The following is a 19,114-nucleotide window of genomic DNA, read 5'->3' as shown; positions in this document are numbered from 1 at the left end:
TGTCATAGAAGAATATCAAATTAGTTAAACAGGACTTTCCCTCTGTGAAACCATGTTGACTGTGCCTGATGATCACATTGTTCTTTAAATGTCTTTCCATAGCACCCAGTATGTTCTACAAGGGGCATCCAGGTGTCCAGGAGACCTGAACATCCAAGATACCAAGTCATCCAGGAGACCCTGTCGTTTGAGAGACCCAGGTGCCAGGAGTGGGGACACAGGCATCTAGAAGGGACCAAAGAGTCTGAGGGGACCCAGGTGTCCAGGGACCCAGGTGTCAATGAGCCTCACAAGGGCCCTCCATCCTTCCCATGAGGCCATTTCAACTCAGGCCCAGGTTTTTAGCCCTGCTGATTCAGCACAGCCATGGCTGTGCCTGGCTGTGGGCCTCCCTGAACAGGACCTTGACCTGGGAGTGGACTTCTCAGCTGGAACTTGGACCTGCCTCATCCCACCCTGCTTCTCCAGGGACAACTGGGTTGTGTCTGACTCTGATTACCATCATTGAACTTCAGCCCGTGTTCTTGCCTTGACCTTGGAACAGCCTCATTCAACAACCCACGTTCTTGCCTGATGATCTGGGCTTTGCGCTGTTCTTGCCTTGCTGGCCACGTGACCAAGCTCAGGCCTCAGTCCCTTAGGGAGCAGTTGGCCATCGTTACCCCCGACAACTACAGTGATGACAAGAAATGCTAAAGATTTTCCCTTGAAAACTTGGTGTCACAGAGGTTGCACAAGGTCACCTTCTCCATTGAGTCTCACCTCAATGAGGACATCCTGACTTTCAACCCATAGTCATCACAGCTTGGCCAAATACAAGAATTTGGACCAAGACATAGGGCAACAGAAGTTCTGTAGCTTGAAGGAAAGGATCCTTTAAAGGATCCTTTGGGAGTGAGAAAAGATGAATTTTTCACCACAAAATTGAAATATCCTGGTCACTTTTGGCTGATTCTGTGACTGAAATGACTGGAGGAGGGAGGAAATGCTGGCACAGGGCAGAGAAACACCAAGAATAGAAGAGCCCTTGTGTCAACCAGAGGCAGATGCCTTCGATTTGTTCGAATTCATTTTTTTGTTGAATTAATTTTTGGTTGAAAAATTTAAAATCCTTTGCATAATTATACCGTGAACAAACAGGGTATATTTTTGCTGCTCATTGAATTCGATGGAAAATTAAGCTTGTTGGACTTCAGCTTTACTACCTGCGGTGTGATACATTGCAAAACAGACACAAGTATCTATGATGTCACAGCACAAAAGTTCTAAGTTCCTTTGTCCAAAAATATTTTTCAATAGGGTGAGTTTTATCTGAAATGATCCTTTCCCCCCCCCCCCCCCCAGGTTTCCAATTTCCCTACAGTATTGGGAAGTCTCAATAGATTTAGTCCTATAATTAGAGTGATAATGACTATTTAACTGTTTTGTTACAGAATTTTAACGTGGAGAGGAACCACTGAAATGAGTTTTGAAGGCAGGGCCCTAGAGATTATCGTTACCTCTGACAGACACTTAATCAGAATAAATTTAATTGGAAATGTTCTTTATCAATCCGTTTAGGTCATATGCTGTACTTCTGAGCTACAAAAAGTCTTTGAGATGAACCACTCTCTGGTAAGCTTGCAACATTTCCTTCCATAAAAAAGAAAAAAACAAACTCAATAAAAACTCAAGACATTTTTAGTTAGCACAGAAATATCAAGTTTAATTTTACATTTCAGATCAAAACATTGGAGAACTTGAGCGCCTTGAGTGCCTGCTAAAGCCGACACAAAAAACTTCAAAGCATTTTTGCAAGCGCCTTAGTATTTTATAGATCAACAACAACCGAAGCATCTTCTCATTTTAAATCGATCCACGTGATTGCCCTCAAATGCTTCTCTATCACAGTGACTCAGAAATGAAGATGAAGCTAAATGTGGGCAGATTTCTTGCCCCATATACACACAGTTCCTGCTAATATTTTTATAAAATGCAGTGAGGAGGACGTCAGCCAGAACTTTGACATGGGGAAAATCACCTCATTTCACATTCATATTTTCATTTGGAAAGACCAAGTCATACTGAAGTGCCATAACATTTAAAAAAAAAAAAAAAAACAACGAATTCAGCTTTATGAGGACAAGGCTAAGCCACAACTCCTTTCTGCACGTAATAATACAAACTGACCGTACGTATTTGTAGTGCAAAGTACTTCAAGAAGTCAAAGAGGCAGGAGGCGAGGGGAAAAACAATTTGCGAAGATGAGGAAGTTCAGCTCTAGGCCAGCGCTATTTTCAATCATTTTAGCTCCATTGTAATGTGTAGTCTTTGCCTAATTCAAGTGCCAGGCGGGTGATTTCCAGGGCCTTTGAAAAACAAATAGAAAAAAAAACAAAAACAAATGAGTAACGCTGTTCTGAAGACGTCTTGGTTTTCTGCAGCTGGTCAGAACAGCAGGTTCTTATTTCAGATTACTTCTCTTTACTTTCTTAATTCATCTTTTTTGGTCACTTATATTATATTATATTATATTATATTATATTATATTATATTAATTATATTAATTATATTATATTACTTTACATTACATTGTATTATATTATATTATATATTACATTATATATTTCATTATATTATATATCTCATTATATTATATATCACATTATATTACATTATATTACGTTGTTACGTTACATTACATTATGCTACTGTAGATTTTACATAAAATATTTCTAGTATATATATTCCTATTATACAATAATTATATAATTTAAGATACATTCTCGTTTTGCTTTCCCCTGAAAGGCAGAAAGAAATGAGACTCGACAGAACCCTGAACTCTGCAGAAAGGGCAGTAAATTAAATTAAACATCATTAAATTAAATATCAACTGATTTTTAGCTTGTGGGTCTCACTAAACAGTGCGACCAAGACTTGTGATGGGACTTCATTAATTCTGGAGGGGGAAAAAATGGTTGCAAAAGTACCCTGAGTTCTTACTTCTTAGATGTCGGTGGTTTTACTTCAGTAAAGAAATATATTTTAGAAATTATATCACAGCCAAGAGGCGAATCCCCAAGTGTTTTAAGAGCATATAACTAATGGCACGGATAGGATTTTTTTCCCCACAAACCATTGATTTACCTGTTTTTGGCTGTCGTACGACACAACGTGAGGAGATTGGATTGCTTCCCCATTCTGCGATACTGTCACCTCCCGAACGTTTGAGGTCACCCCCAAAATTTTAATTTGAGTAAACTTCAAATTATTTGGATCGGTATAACCGTGGTGCAAAACCTTTATCTCCAAAACGTTCTGAAGAAAGAGGAAAAAGAAAATCAGTGATTTGTCCTTGGGCGGTTACTTGTCAGAATACAATTTTTTTTCAGCCCACTTGAGGCTTACAATTTTTTCCTCTTCTTCAATTTATAAAAAAAAACAAAAAAAACAAACCACTAAAGGTGTTATTTATTTTCCAAATTCTGGAGGCTTTGATTTTCCCAGTTCCTCTGCCTTCGCGGATCTCTAGCAGACTTCTCCACTACCAATGCAATGCTGAATATTAAACAAATTTGTCCTGAAGTGAACTTTGCAGCATAAAAAACCAACGTGCTTTTATAATTCGGACCTTTTTTACTCATTTTCCTGTAATTCTCTGAAGTTTCCCAAACTCCTGAATCCAGTGGTAAGATTTCTGTGCGTCCACTAGTTATTGCTCAAGTCCTGCAGGCGTTTCGCTAATTTCGCTAATTTTTTTTATTTTTTTTAAATTGCCTTTTACGATCGCAAAAAATGCTTAGGATGGATTGCAAAACTCTTCATTCCAGACCTAAAAAAATAGTGTGTGAATGGGGGAAGGGGAGCATTTTTCCCGACAGAGAATATTGTTTAAGTTCCCCAGAGACCACGCTTGCTGGGTCGGATCCCAGCTCCTCTTCCATGCAAAGCTGCTATGCTATAATCATATAAATATAATGTAGTTATATTATTTTATTGAATTCTTGATTACTGGTTGGTTCAAGACTGCTTTAGTTAAGTCTTTCCTTATCAGCTTTCTGTAAGAGCAGGAAAATGGACATTTACTGCAAATAATATTCTCCCTTACTTACTGTCCAATTACTTGACAAAGTCAAAATAAATGGTAAATAAGAGCACTGAGGATAAAATAATAAAACATTTTGGCCACCTTGAAAACTAATGAAACAGCACACTTTTTTTATTACAATATAAAAAGCATTTCTTTTAAATCCACATACTCCATAATCCATCATCCATATAATTACCGTCTAATTTAATTCCAGCTATTCAACTGCTTCGAAAGAAAAACTTAAAGCTGACGTGTTGGAAATGCCAATAATTATAATAAGCACCACCGATCACTGACTTTACTACCCAGCAAGTGCTCCGTGGTCAATCTTCTGTGTTGAAGAATAAAGATAAAAATTAAGAATAACAGTTAAAAAGCAGTCACAAACTGACTCAGTGACTCCACACCAGTCTCTGTTCAAAGATCCCGCTGGGACCTTTAAACAATTATTAACAAAAAATTAAACAAAATTACAGATTGACGGGTTGGTAGAGGTTGGAAGGGACCTCTGGAGATCATCTCGTCCAACCCCCTGCTAGAGCGGGATCACCCGGAGCATCTGATAAAATAATACCATTGGCCTCACTGGATTTCTTCATGGATACATGCTTTCATTCTACGTAAATCCTTGTTGAAATAAACTTTTTTCAGAATTTTTCAGAAAAATTTTCAGAATTATAAGATGGTATCATGAATATAGAACAAATATAGCACTAAGCTACAAGAGGCACCTTCTGAATCTGGCTTAAATGGTTCTGAACACAATTTAATTATATTAATTGCATTTTATTGGGGCCTGGACACAAAATGCTCCTCAATTCCTTCATATATAGAAGGAGAATTTGCAAATGGGTACATCTGGTATTTTGACTGTTAGGTTAAAAACCTCCTCACTTATTGAAAAATCGATGTGCAGATAAAAAAAAAAAAAATCTGAACCAACATCTGTCTTGGAGGTCTCAGGCTGGGCCAGCTCGTTAATATAAATACACAGATGTGGAGTAGCCCCACTGAAGTAAATGAAATTGCCTCAATTTATTGCAAAATTAGTTTATCCATTTGGAATATGCTATTACAAATATTGCGTTTTGGATTTGGTTTTGGGTTTTTTTTTTCTCTAATTTTTTTTAATTTCTAATTAGTTTTCTAATTAATTTCTAATTTTCTAATTAATTCTCTAATTTTGAACAATTAGAGACCCACAGCGGTTTTCATGATACCAGATAAGAGGTAATCTATCATCGAAAATTAATGGCATGTTGGGATATTGCAACATTAAAAAAAAAAAAAGCCAAAATAAAATACCGTCGTTAAACATACAACGATAATCACCCTGGGTGCTCAAAACCAGCAAGTTAACGTGACATACCTGATTAGCAGTAAATGAGGTCAGCAGATATACGCCATCTTCATACGCATCTGTTAGAAAGAAAGAATGAAGTAAAATGTATTTGCTAGGCACGTGTCTTTTTTTTTTTTTTAATTAACTAGAAGAATTACACTGTATATGCTATATATGCATACGCATTGTGCAGACTTCCTGCAACATTTGGGTATGTTAAAAAAAATTAAAAAATTAAAATAATCCCAGTTTTGTGCCTTGTGATAATCTCAGGGGATAGCTTATAGTTATTACGAGGATAATGCACTGTAGGTGTAGAGGGTGAGAGACTTCTAGATACGTCTTATCTGAAGATAATTTGAATTTATTAATACCAAGGAAATTAGTTAAAGCTTCCCAGTTTATCTATGGTTATGTCCCCATTAGGTTCGAGAACAAATCCTTATGATGTATGCTGCCGTACATCCAGAGCGCCATTTCATTTATGCAAAATATATGTTCTATAAAAACCAGAAATAATATATTCTATAAAAATAATAAAGTTATTATTGTACCATCATTTTACTCATTTTACATGTTATCCTTTTTACTGCTTTACATTTTACTGCAATTTTAATTTAATTAAGTTGAATCATTTTACTGTAATTCTTATTCTGGTTTGTGCTCATACTCCCTATGCCATGTTACGTGATTGTGCAAGAATCCTGAAATAAAAATTAACTGCTCGCGTTTAGCAATCCGCCAAGCTAAAGAAAGGCGATATTTATGCATCGTAGGCTCTGAATTAATTTATCCTGGAAACGAGAAACTTTGTACTTACTGATACGCACTCCATCATCCCAATAAAGCTGACCTTCTGCAAGCTGACTATCATTCAAAGCAACGGTAAGTGCCAACGGGTTTTTTCGGCTACGAAAAGAAGAATATTTTTCTTGGGCAATCACCTTTTATGTTTCTCGAGTGCTGTAATTCATATTCTAGACATCATACACAACTCAACGGATCTGTTAGCAGCCTTTCCCAATCCGTAGCATTACATTTAAGGGAGGTCACAGGGAGGAAACCAAAAACAGGAAAAAAAAATAAAAATACAAAAAATGGCCATGAATTTAAGGTGCTGCCATACGTATTGATTTCCTCAGGACTGTTAGTGTTAATATAAAATGGGACTGCATTAAACCAGAACATTTTTTTCTTTTCCCAGGTTGAAAATAAGGAGTCCAGAGAAATGCTCTCGCGATGCAATTAATAATTTATTTGCCAGGCCGCTAATTAACTGTCTCACTTAAAAAGCAAACGATTAACACAAAATTAAATTTTAATTGTTCGGTTCTTCTCACCATACCTGTAAAATGTAGTGTTAGCAGGGCTTTGCTGAGCGAGGATGTAACCGCCTCGGATATGGAGGTTGATGTGTCCCAAAGGAGATGATAAATTTCTGAATTGTCCCCTAAAGCCAATATACTCACCCTATTTGTGATTCAAACAAACAAAAAAAGAAAAAAAGAAAAAAAGAAAAAAACCACACACAAAAGATCATCTTATTGTTGAATTACCCATTTTAAACTTTTCTTGAGAATGAAAGTTTCTAAACAGATAAATACTAAGAAAGTTATAACTGCAAATCCGTTTTTTTTTTTTTAAATGCAGCGCTACGTATTTGCAAGATAAAACACGAAATTCTGCATATACAAAAGAGTTCCATCACACTTGATAAATGGAGTGACGCTTGACGCCTGAGGCCGTAATAACTGTTTAAAACCTTTGTCTTCCTCCATTATTCTAAGAAAAGACATTATATGTATTATTTGAAGGGTTAAAAAAAAAAAAAAACAAACATGGAACGGCTTCAGATTACAGATATGATTCAGATTATGGATATTATCCCACCTTTTAACTGATCGTGTTGAGCAAAATTATGTTAAAACAAACTGATCAATTTAACAACAACAAGCAACAACAAAATCAGCCGAGATTTTGCGCATTTTTTTAAAAAAATTCCTAGTGGACGCGTGGTGGATTCATACTCCTGCCCGGCATGCTGTACTGTTGTTTAAACAAATAAATAGAATATCGTTTTTAAAATTACTTACTGTGTGGTAATCATACCAGCGGGCATTCGGTAGGTAAGCATTCACTGCTACAGCACCCTGGAATTAAACATTTTTTGGTTTAAGGCTATTAAAGCCAAAAAGTCAAGTTTAGCTCAAGTAACTTCTAATATTATCATCACTTTTGAATATTTTCTAATTTTTTTTTTTTTTCCTTCCGACTTTTCTGATATTTCTATATTTCTGACATTTCACCTGTTCCAGTACAGGGCTGATGAGCAGCGCTGGTCCCCACAGAAATTGTTTATATATTTCCCACGTGGTTTTGTCTTCCACAAACCTGCAAAGTAACCGAAGAGCGGTCAAATCCTTGGGAGGTCAACCTTTCCCAAATGTTTCCTTGTCGAAGCCTTTTTTTCAGTAAAACTAGCATTTCCTCAACTATAAGCACGCTACCAGTAATAACGGGTAATATTTATTATAATAGACAATAATTGTGAAAAACTAATCCCATTTTATTTACAAATGTATCAATTAAAGCTTTATTAAGAGGATCCTAATGTGAAAATCTTTAGGGAAATACCACCTATTACTTAATTTTCATTTCTGCTGTTTCTTCGTTTTTGCTGGCCTATATCTACGTAGCTACTAAAATTTTTATTTAGTATATTTAGAGCGCAAAACTTTTTTAAAAAAAATCAGTCTTTCTTGGTATTAGCAACAACAAAATTAAGAACGGGACTTTTTTTTTTTTTTTTGGTGACATTTAGGTTTTTGACAGGTACTTTGTCAAAATCAAGTCTTAGATTAGTCAAATCTAGGTCAGGATTGCATGCTGACAATTCAGTATTTTTTTGGCAGAAGACGAGGACTTTTAAATATTAGACTTCACCTTTAACGTTAAGGCATTAACCAGTCTTTGGCACATACTGAGCAGGTACGAAATGTTATGTTTCTAAAAACATGGGTTTGGTTTTTTTTTAAAAAAAAAATCTGCTATAAAAACCTTTTTTTTTTTTTTTAATAAATCTGCTATACCGGTTTAGCCAAAATGTTACCTTGCCCTGCAAATATCTCAAGACTTGTGTTTAAAACCCTATTTTTCTCCCTCTTTTCCTGTTTCTCTGCTCAAAATTTCTGCCCTGCTGGTTTTGCTCTCTGATTCTACCTATATCAAGCATCAAGCAGAACGTATTTGCGGGATGCCACTAGGGATGATGACAACGACCCTTAAAAATTAATTATTAATTGTAATAATTATATCTATAATTATATTATTCATTCTATTTCTAGATAAGAAAAAAAAATGTTGGCTTTGGGGGAAATTGAGATCTTGAGCTGTCAGGGCGAGCTGATGCCGAACACGAGTTTTCTCGATCCCCCGGCAATTTTAGAGGAAAATTCGCTGTAATTGAGGGGGAAACTTTTTACGAGGATTACGGAAATCCCGTGGACGTCAGTAGAAATTCACGATTACTGGAGGAGGAAGGACCACACTTACTCATGGAGCAGAGGACGGACGACAGTGCTGCCGTGAGCGTTGGCTTCGTACATTAACGTGTACAAATAGGGTAAGAGGGTATATCTTATATTTAGCACTTTCCTGGAAATGTCTTCAAATGTTGAATTCCAGGCTACAGGATCTTGCCTCTAAACCAAAGAAAAGAGTCTCTCATTATTCAAACAGGACTTTTTTTTTTTTATTTTTTTTTTTTAAGAGATGAGGGGGAGAAAAAAGCCCTCGTATTTAGCATGTTTTTTTTCATCTCGTGCATCACCCGTAAATTCATATAATTTAGTGGCAATAATTGTCAAACGCACCTCAAAAATGAACAGAACAAAGCACAGCTGAGGGGATGGCAAAGCCTTGCAAATTCTTTGTTCTCCTCTAATTTAGAGTACTTTCATTTATTTCTCTAATGAAGGACAAATAGCTCTGCTCCGCTAGACCTAAAGCTCTAACAAGGATAAAAATGCTGTTTCCCTTATTGCCATTTTTCCAATTATCTTTTTTTTTTTTATAATACAGTCCTTAGACAGCACAGTCCTGCATTTAGACAGTTATTTTCATTTATTCTTAAAAGAAATACAGTGATTTAGGGCAGGAAGTGGGCAAAGTACAGGAATTTTAGATACTCAGGAGTTTTATTCCACAGTTCCCTGATTTGCTGGTAAATGAAGAATAATTAGGCATGACTACACTAAGGTCAATTTTGCCCCTTTAAATGTGTATAACCATAAAAGTAATTACTTTAGTCTCGTAAGAGTGGTATGTTGAAATAAAAATGGCCTACATGAAAAAAAAAAAAACCCAACTATTTTAGTCTTGCAGAGGTGGTATATTTAGGTAGAACTGGAACATGTGAAAAGCAACCATTTTCTTCTTGCAGATGTGGTGCGTTTACCTAAAAATGGCATATATGAAGAATAATAAAAAATGTAGGAAATGGGGAAAATATGGGAAATAAAAAAAAACTCAATTGAAGCAAATGTGGAAGGCACCCACCTGGGCTCCGTTCCCGTTGTGATTCCTTGAAAATGGATAAAAGGCACCCAGCTCCATCCACCGAGCACACAGCTCATACTCCGAGTCTCCGAAGAAGCCGCAGATATCTGCTCCTGTCTGAAAATTTAAAAATAAAATAAAATTAAAAAAATAAAATCCAATGGCAATACTATAAATTTTTGTTAATAAATATTACTGAAATATAAGGCAATGAATTGGGAGCTTACATAAGATATTCCAAAGAGACTAAACTCCATCATACCTGCAAGGAAAAGAAAAAAAATTCAATAATAACAACCGTGCTTTTTTATTCGGTATAGTGAGAGTTGCATAGATCATACAACTCGGAATGAGAAAAAGAAAAGAATTTGTAAAATTCCCCCAGGCAAGTTGGTTCTTAAGAAGCAAAGCAGCAGATTTTGGGCAACAGGGAGAGGATGACGGGAAGGTCACAGGAGATGAATGTGAGGACAATGTGGTGCTCAAGCCCATGCAATCAAACCCAATTCCTACAGAAACCATGAATACTTTTGTAGCAGGCGATAAGAAGCCAAAAAAAAAAAAAAAGGTCAAGAAAAAAATGGCTGTAAATTCCGATTGCTCAATTGAGTAGCCCATTTTGGCTTAAAAAAAAAAAAAAAAGCAATTATTAGGAAGAAAACCAGGAAGAAACATGGAATAAATCGGTTATAGGTTGTATCAACGTACCAATGATGGATTTATCGAGCTGATTCCAGGCTGCCGTGTTGTCCCCCAGCCAATGACCGGACCACTTGCCGCTGCTGGGGTAGGTCGAACGGGTGATGACGATTCCTCGCTCCTTCGTGATACCCTGCAAGGCGCTGGGATTGCACACGGGAGAAGAAACCAAGAGGACGAGAACTGAGGTAATTGTAAAAGGTCTTAGGCACAACACCGAAAATAAAACGGGTGGTTTATATTTCTGTAGGGAAGTGCTACTGTGCTGTCTTGGTGAGCGTGAGCAGCCATAAACCCAATCAAGATGTGTTTTTAATTGGAATTAAAAACTCTATGACTCTATGACACTATGACTCGCACATCTGCAGGAACTAAGAAGTGTCAACCAACCGTAGTTAGAAAATCGATTAGCAAAGCAAGGAGGCATTAAATTAAGGATTTCCAGTTAACTCTAATGGCTTTATGGGGAAAAAAAAAAAAGAAGTGTAGCCCAACTTTCGCTTTTTTTTCAGGGTTACATGATCTAGTCCAGGGCATGCTAGTCTGTTACCGCAATACCAAAAAAATTTTGCAGCAACGGTTAAAACCGATCCTAACAAAATTCAGACCAAGGCAATAATAAGGGAGAAAAGAGAAGTACTGGGAATATTAGACCGGTCAGCATAGCATTAGTTGCCAAAAGGGTGTTGGAACGAAACGATAAGCCTTTGCCAAGGAAATGATTATTTGAACTCGCCAGCACAGATTTGTCGACAAAAGTTCATATTAAAGTCGCCATGTTTGTCTTGAGTGGGAACGGGCCTCACAGTGAAGAAGAACCACTTGACGCCACACGTCTTGGAACCTTTTGGTCTGATTTTCTTTGGCTTGTCCATAAGCACAAGAGTGGCGTGGTTTAGGCTAGGGGTTAGTAACCATTCAGGGATGGTGTTGAATGGAATTTAATTTGTCTTTATGTTCTTTTCTCGCCTGTTCCTCAAATGCTAAATAGCACGTTTCATTTCCTTAAAGAAGTCTTGGGCCACCATGGCAAGATACCTATGAAGGTAACTGAGCCAAAAAAAAGTTTAAAGTCAGAGTCAAAAAGAAAAGTCAAGAAAAGTTTAAAAAAAAAAAAATTTAAAAATGCAGCTTTTGTGATGCTAGGATTCCTGCAAAAACATACTATTCACTTAAATTCCCTTAGTAATGAAACTAGACTGATGTAGTGTAGTTATTTCTTCCAAGATAACCAGAAAGTCTTCTGATCTTTTTTATTTCTTTGCAATATATTATCATAAAATCATCTATATTATAATATATGATAATATATTAGAACGTGTATTTTAATATATGGTAAGATCTATATGTTAATGCGTCCCATCTAATGACATATGGTGGTATCTAATATTCTAATTTTAATATTGTTATTTACCATATTATCTAATATAATATATTAAAGTGCCTCTTAAAGTAGAATAAAATCTTTCTTAACAGACTTAATACTGAGCACCAATGATAATATTCCCCTTGTTCAATTGCTGTCTACTTACAATGACCAAATTCCTTTAGATTTGACTGAATTATTGTCGTTGTCATTATTATTATTGCTGTCATTATTATTATTATTTCCTTCCTGTCTTGTCAGCAATATTATGAATGTCTTGACTTCAAGTGATACGGTGGCACACTGCTAAATTGACATCCCCTCAGACAAAAATTCAAGTAGACTTGATTTTTTTTATTTATTTATGCCAATACAAATGTCACAAGGGGGGGGGGGCGTTAAGGTCATGGAGCTCTATAAAGAAACGCCGTTCCTCACTTGCTTGTTAAACTGGAAATGAAAAATTGGTTCATCATCGTTACATCGGAAGTCATCAAAAATAGGCTACAGGATGATTCGATACGAAATGTATCATAAAATTTGTCTTGGAACTGAGAAAACAATTTCTTAGAAGGAAAACCTAGGCGCACGATTTACGTTTCAGGAGGCAGTTTTCCTTTTTCAGCACCATTTAATTTATTTTAATGATATTCACTGCAGAATGGCCGTATTGTAACCTGTAGTTTAAAATTGATATTCTTTTTCCTTCCCTTGATGTAAGGCCAAAAAAAGATCAACACTATAAATAAACCACGTTATCATAGAAATAGGTGGAAACGAGCATTTTTTGTGTACTTGAACCACTCTAAGCACTTCAACTGACTCGAAGACCTGAAGCTATTCAGACGAAAAGAAAAATCACGAGGAAATAATTGTTTCTGGCAAATAAACTCATGAAACTTTTCATCGTGAGAATATAGACATTGCGTATGAATTTGCAACATGTTTTGGAAGTAATGATTAAAAAAAAGTGACTTACTCGAGGGTAGGTTTTGTTTGTGACCATCCATAAAGGTTGTGGACATCGTAGTGTCTGACTGGGGAACCATCTGGGAGATATTGTTGACCTTCCATGCAGAGCGTCTTGAAAATCAATCCCTCTGATCGAGATCCTAAATCTGTTGGAAAGACACTTGGGTCTTAACAATTTACATCCAGTGAGAATTTTAACAAGTTACTTTATTTTTGTATTATTCGCATCATCTTAATTGGGCTTCACTTCCTTTTATGTATTTACATGGTCGTTTAGTTTCTTTCAATGAAAACGTCATTGTAGGTTTTCTGAAATTGGATTTCAGAAATTTAGGGAAATCTTAAATACGATTTCAGAAATTTAGGGAAATCTGAAAATTTATTTCAGAAATTTAGGAAATTCTGAAATTCCTGATACTCCTGTTTAAGTATCTGGGTCTGCAAGAGAAATAGTAACTCAGTTATAGGTGCTCCTCCTGAAAAGGATCAAACATTAACCAGAATATATCCTAACTCAGAAAATATTACAAATTTTTGTACATACTACCACATCAGCCATACACCCAGAAAACTTGGGGGAAAAGTCTGTTTTGGCTTCCTGAGAAATTATATTTAAACACGTCAGGAAGCAACAGAAGTATTCTGATCAAGCGTTAGTGAGTTATTGCCAATTAATACTCCTCTACGCCAGTATTCAATAAAGCCCTGCTAAGAAGAGCAAGAATTTCAAGACTATTCCTCTAATTAGGCCTTAGAACTCTACGTAGAAGTAACTAGTAATCGGAGGAGGCACAAGGATATTTTTTGAAACTTTTAGTCATGAATTGCGTTTTTCATCTGGGAAAACTATGCAAAACCCTGAAAGCCGTATCCTTGACCACATCCGAAGCCAAGTCCCTAGACGGAAAATAGATACCCCCCCCAAAAAAAAAAAATCTTAATTTTCAGAAGCGCCACACGGTCACTCTTCTCACCAACAAGACTGGAGTTAAGAGTGTCGTTCATCTCCAAAAATGGGTTGGCTTTCTGTTATGGGTTCAGTTATGGATTTGGATACCTAACTTCGGACATTTATGTCGCATCTGGATGTGAGAAGTTCTATACCAACCCGAGTGACCCAAAACATTTACGTTGCTTACAGCGGTGATCAGACTTACAGGGTACGTATGGTGGAAAGTTTAGCTGTTGATTTCTACAGCCACCAACGGCACCGTTAACAAAATTTGAAGGTTCATTCATGTCCTGAAAACATAAAGCAAAATGCCAGATGAAAAAAATTGCTATTAAATGTGGGTAATTAGTTCCTTTCAGCTATTTTAATTTGTGCACCTAATATTTAATTAAATGAACAGGAAAATTCAGATTTTTCAGGACGGTCCATTGCATTTCTCTTTTTATCAGTATAAAAACGGTTCGACAGATACGTTTTTCTGATGAGTAACTCCCTTCATAGACAGATTCTGAACATCTCGTTTCTCGGAGAGTAAAGCATCAGATTCATAGAGATTAACTGAAGGCAAAGGCTTCAGTTTTAAGAGCTTCTTATTTATCAATCATATTTCCTGAAAAGGGTGGGGGTTTCTCTGTGTAAAATCAAAATCAATACAGAAAATATAGCTACAGATATGTAAATTACTGTAGTCTGTGAATTTGGGAATGATGGCTCTTGTTCTCGGTGCCTGTGGTCCTCCGATTGCAGCAGTACACCGGAGCTGGGGGTATGGCGAAATAGCAAATATTCCACTGGGTTTCTAGATGTTTTGGGTTTTTCCATAGGAAATATATTAATATTTAATAGATTCTACAGCTATTGCAAGTCCGCTTCACTTAAGAAGCAAGCTATTTGTCTCATTTTGCCTAGCTGAAGTAATAATGGTAAAAAATAACAGTTTCTCATTCAAAAAAAAAAGAAAAAAAAGGACTTTAGGAACTTATAGAAGAACGCTGCAAAAGAGCCATTAGGCAGGTCAAAAGTAAATAATGAAAAGATTTGAGAAAGTAAAAATTTTCAACAGAGAAAAAAAAAAATAGAACAAATAATGATGCTGTTAACAAGAGGAAGGATTTTAACACCTTAGTAGACCATCCATGATCTACTGTATCCTTCCTTCCTTGGAGGCATCAGAACATTGTTGGGTTCTGAGGTGTTGAGAACCAAGCTTAGGATAAAAAGACACAGAAAAATCTTAGAAATAGACCAATTTTTTACACTTACAATCCATAGGCCATCAAACTTCAAGCTTTTCGATGCATTGTGTGGGTTGGTGTAGACTTCAGTGATTTCTCTTGTCCACCATTCAGTTGTGGAGTTGCGGAAGAAATCTGGAAAAGCTACGTATGCTCGGTAGAGCTGCGAAAGTAGTAGGAAAAATAAAGAAAGAAAGCATAGACACAGGACTGAAAGCATACCACTACTGAAATGTAGGAAATTTGTTCTTAAAAAATTCATGGGTTTGCTACAGTTTTTAGATGTTCTGGCAGGACAGCTGGACAGTTTCTGCAACTCACTCTGATGTTATTTAGGGGGTTTTTGATGTTCTGGTAGAAAACCTGGTCACTTTCTGCATCCAGCTTCTTAGATTAAATTTTATCAGCCACTTCTATAAACCTTAACAAATTTGCTGCTCGCTCACTCGATTTGTGTCAGTCACCAAAAGATGTCAACATTTACCTCCACTTGGGTATCCCAATCTAGTGTGTTATTAACTTCTACATTGGGAAGATCTGGCCAGACCTAGTGGGAAGAAGGAGATGTTAAAATAATAAAATTAAACTGGATAAAAAACAATTAGTATCAACAGCAATAAAGCTTCGCTGCTACATAGTCCAATGGTGACGCGAACCGAAGACATTTGTAGCACTCGATGTATCGATTAAATTTGGGAACGTATGTGATATTAGAAGTCTTCTGCCCAACATCTAACCTGGCTTGATGCTTATTGGGATAAAATAATCAGATTTTTAAGAGCGGCGCACCTTTGCGTAGATAATGTCATTGGTATCGGGCCATTTTATGAAGACGTCCTTCTCCAAACCTCTTGTGAAGGCGAGGTAGTTAGTTTCATTAGCAGATATGGCTGGATCCTAAAATTAAAGGTAACACGATTTTACTTCGATGCTCAAAAGTCAAATGCAGAAGTGCCGTTAAATGCACTCTGCATTCTGCAACGACGTACTGTAATCGAAAACCAAAATTCAACACTCACCAGGATTAGGATAAACCTCATTCCTTCTTCCTGTATTTTTTGAATCAGAGCTGGTAATCCGCTGAAGTGTGGGTTGAGGGTAAAGTCCAATTGCCGTTCCATGTAATCAATATCTGCGTACTGGACATCCTACAGTTCACACAGAAAAAAAAATTAACATAAGGTGGGGTTTTTTTTGGTCATTTCCTGTATAACATCATCCATCAGCAAGTTCGTCACTCATTCGCAAAATTAGGCAAACTATTGGCTTTTTTTTTTTTTTAATGTAAAATAGGAATCTGCTGCAGCTTAAAGCTCAAGTTATCAGAGGAATTCACTTCCACGACTATCCAGTCTGAAATTCAGCATTCACCACCGTATTTAGTGCGAAGGTAGAAATCCATACATGCAAGCAGAAAAACACCCCTGGATTTGTGCATATGTATAAATATATGTCAATATATACATTTCCTGCATACATGCTCCTACACACTGTCCAGAAACAAAGGAATCAGTTGTTCCGTACTGAAATAATTCGGGAACTGTGGCATTAATCATAGCATTTCTTTTACTGTTTCGAATTAGACAATACCCCGAAGCCCGAAAGCTTTAATGGTTCTCAACGTACATAGGGTATATTGGCCGCTTTCATGCCTTCCACCAGCTCAGCGATTTCAGTGTCATTTTTATATCCATAGCGGCATAACTGGAATCCCAGGGCCCAGTAGGGTGGCATAACTGGACGCCCAATCAGCTGAAATTAAAAAAAAAAAAAGAAAAAAAGGGTAAATAGGTAAAAACAAAGCAAAACAACAAAAAAAATAAAACAAACACAAAAAATAATTTTTTTTTAAAAAAAAGCATGAACCAAACCAAAACAACAAAAAAACCCCCAAAACCACTTTGCATTTGCAATAGGAGAATCGTACCGCAGTGTATTCTTGCACAACGAGCTCTGGCGTTGGGCCCAAAACCATGTAAAAGTCCAGGATTCCCCCAGTTGTGCGATACGTCAGAGCAGGCGTGGGCTGGAAGGTCACATCTGAAAAACAGAGGCAGCGCAAGAAGGCAACAAATGCCTGGGTGAGGCAAAAACTGAGCGTTGAAGCAAAACGCATTGAGAAAATAAAGTGAAATTTTGTAATTTTTTTTACCCATTGCATTGCTGTTAAGCAAGAGAACTCCATGGGCGTTGCCGTCTTCTTCAAGACCCATGTACAACGGCTGGAAACCATACGAATTCAGCTTGTACTGCAAAAGAAATCAAGTATTTTCTATTGGAAAGACATCATAAGAATTCAATTATTTGCATCTACCAGTAAATTATCCATTATAAATAACAAGGTTAATAATATTAACCTTACAGATATATTACAGATACACAACTGTCAAGCATGCAACAAAAACGTTGTGTGTTGAACATCCAACAGTTGACCAGGAGCGATCATTTTCAGCTTCAAATTTTGAAGTCGATCTGTTTGCGACTGCTTGAGGAGGGGAGAGAAGAAAATTTATTTCTAGCTTTAAAAATTACTCATGTGAAATTACTTCCCCAGGAGAAAACATTCTCTTCTTTTCAAATATTTCCAGGTAGCCTTTATCATCAAGACAAGCTGGTGACTTTCTCCTATTTTTCATTTACTCAAAATGTTTCAAATCTTCAAATTATAGCTATAACAAGACACCGTTATTCCATGATTAATCCCCTGCAAATTCCTGACATTTCTGTTATGCAAAAAGCAATACATGGACAGGCTGAAACAGAATATTTTTTTTCACTTGACTCTGTAAGTCCTAATTCAATCCCAGAGTTGTAGGACTTTGACTCGGTCTACCCAGGAAGACAGATCCTAGAACCACAGAATCCTAGACTGGTTTGGGTTGGAAGAGACCTTTAAGGGTCATCTAGTCCAACCCCCTGCCATGAGCAGGGTCATCTTCAACTAGATCAGGTTGCCCAAAGGCCCATCCAACCTGGCCTTGAACACTTCCAGGGATGGGGTCTCCACAGCTTCTCTGGTCAACCTGTGCCACCTGGTGTCTCACCACCCTCACAGGGAAGAACTTTTTCCTTATATCTAATTTAAATCTACCCTCTTTTAGTTTAAACCCATCACCCCTTGTCCTGTCACTCCATGCTCTTGTCACCAGTCCCTCTCCAGCTTTCTTGTAGGTCCCTTCAGGTACTGGAAGGTGCTCTAAGGTCTCCCCGGAGCCTTCTCTTCTCCAGGCTGAACAACCCCAACTCTCTCAGCCTGTCCTCATAGGAGAGGTGCTCCAGCCCTCGGATCATCTCCATGGCCTCCTCTGGACTCACTCCAACAGCTCCTTCTTGTCCTGGGGACCCCATAGCTGGACGCAGCACTGCAGGGGGGGGTCTCACCAGAGCAGAGTGGAGGGGGAGAATCCCCTCCCTTGACCTGTTGGTCACGCTGCTGGTGATGCAGCCCAGGACACAGGTGGCTTTCTGGGCTGCAAGCACACATTGCTGGGTCATGTTGAGCTTTTCATGAGTCAACACCCCCAAGGCCTTCTCCTCAGAGCTGCTCTCCATCCCTCCATCCCCCAGCCTGTATTGATACCGGGGGGTTGCCCCAACCCAGGTACAGGGTTGGCTGTCTCCATAATCAATCAACATGAGTTGATACAAAGTAAAAAGCAGAAATTCCAGAAAAGAAAGCAAAATGGGGATTATTTTTTATTCCCCCCCCCCCCACACTTACTCCAGGAGGCTGGTCCCTGGTGAACATTCCCCAAGTGTGCCAGTTCATGTCACGTCGAAACATCGTGTGTTCGCTTTCACCAAATCCATACAAATATTGGGATGCCAAACGGGTAGAAATCTGAATGAACATGTCGCTGAAGGTGAAAGTTGGTAGCTGAGAATCCCAGCTGAAACAGAGGGAAATAGAACAAAATTACGG

At 37.4% G+C, this 19,114-nt stretch overlaps 1 protein-coding gene and 1 long non-coding RNA gene across 3 annotated transcripts in view; one reads left to right on the top strand and one right to left on the bottom strand.

The window, feature by feature from the left end:
* Positions 1-1,696: 1,696 nt before the first annotated feature.
* LOC129197953 (maltase-glucoamylase-like) overlaps positions 1,697-19,114 on the bottom strand; it is a 52,595-nt gene continuing 35,177 nt past the window's right edge. For both annotated transcript variants that reach the window (XM_054806787.1, XM_054806788.1), the window contains exons 27-47: positions 18,914-19,082; positions 17,345-17,441; positions 17,120-17,232; positions 16,819-16,944; positions 16,212-16,340; positions 15,982-16,089; positions 15,677-15,739; positions 15,221-15,355; positions 14,163-14,247; positions 13,013-13,151; positions 10,677-10,810; positions 10,196-10,230; positions 9,969-10,085; positions 8,964-9,112; positions 7,718-7,802; positions 7,505-7,561; positions 6,757-6,881; positions 6,232-6,320; positions 5,439-5,488; positions 3,127-3,297; positions 1,697-2,348 (exon numbers count right to left, since the gene is read on the bottom strand). In XM_054806787.1, coding sequence (XP_054662762.1) covers positions 2,286-2,348; positions 3,127-3,297; positions 5,439-5,488; positions 6,232-6,320; positions 6,757-6,881; positions 7,505-7,561; positions 7,718-7,802; positions 8,964-9,112; positions 9,969-10,085; positions 10,196-10,230; positions 10,677-10,810; positions 13,013-13,151; positions 14,163-14,247; positions 15,221-15,355; positions 15,677-15,739; positions 15,982-16,089; positions 16,212-16,340; positions 16,819-16,944; positions 17,120-17,232; positions 17,345-17,441; positions 18,914-19,082 — 2,239 coding nt within the window. In that variant the 3' untranslated portion in view covers positions 1,697-2,285. The remainder of the gene's footprint in view (positions 2,349-3,126; positions 3,298-5,438; positions 5,489-6,231; positions 6,321-6,756; positions 6,882-7,504; positions 7,562-7,717; positions 7,803-8,963; positions 9,113-9,968; positions 10,086-10,195; positions 10,231-10,676; positions 10,811-13,012; positions 13,152-14,162; positions 14,248-15,220; positions 15,356-15,676; positions 15,740-15,981; positions 16,090-16,211; positions 16,341-16,818; positions 16,945-17,119; positions 17,233-17,344; positions 17,442-18,913; positions 19,083-19,114) is intronic.
* On the top strand, positions 6,159-9,968 carry LOC129197954 (uncharacterized). Its single transcript, XR_008574412.1, has 3 exons — positions 6,159-6,296; positions 8,756-9,033; positions 9,853-9,968. It is a non-coding gene; the product is annotated as an uncharacterized LOC129197954 (long non-coding RNA).

Source organism: Grus americana, chromosome 30 (assembly GCF_028858705.1).
Source record: "Grus americana isolate bGruAme1 chromosome 30, bGruAme1.mat, whole genome shotgun sequence".
In the NCBI taxonomy this organism is placed as follows: domain Eukaryota; kingdom Metazoa; phylum Chordata; class Aves; order Gruiformes; family Gruidae; genus Grus; species Grus americana.
The sequence above is the reverse complement of the archived record's forward strand: the minus strand, read 5'-3'. Positions and strand labels throughout refer to the sequence as shown.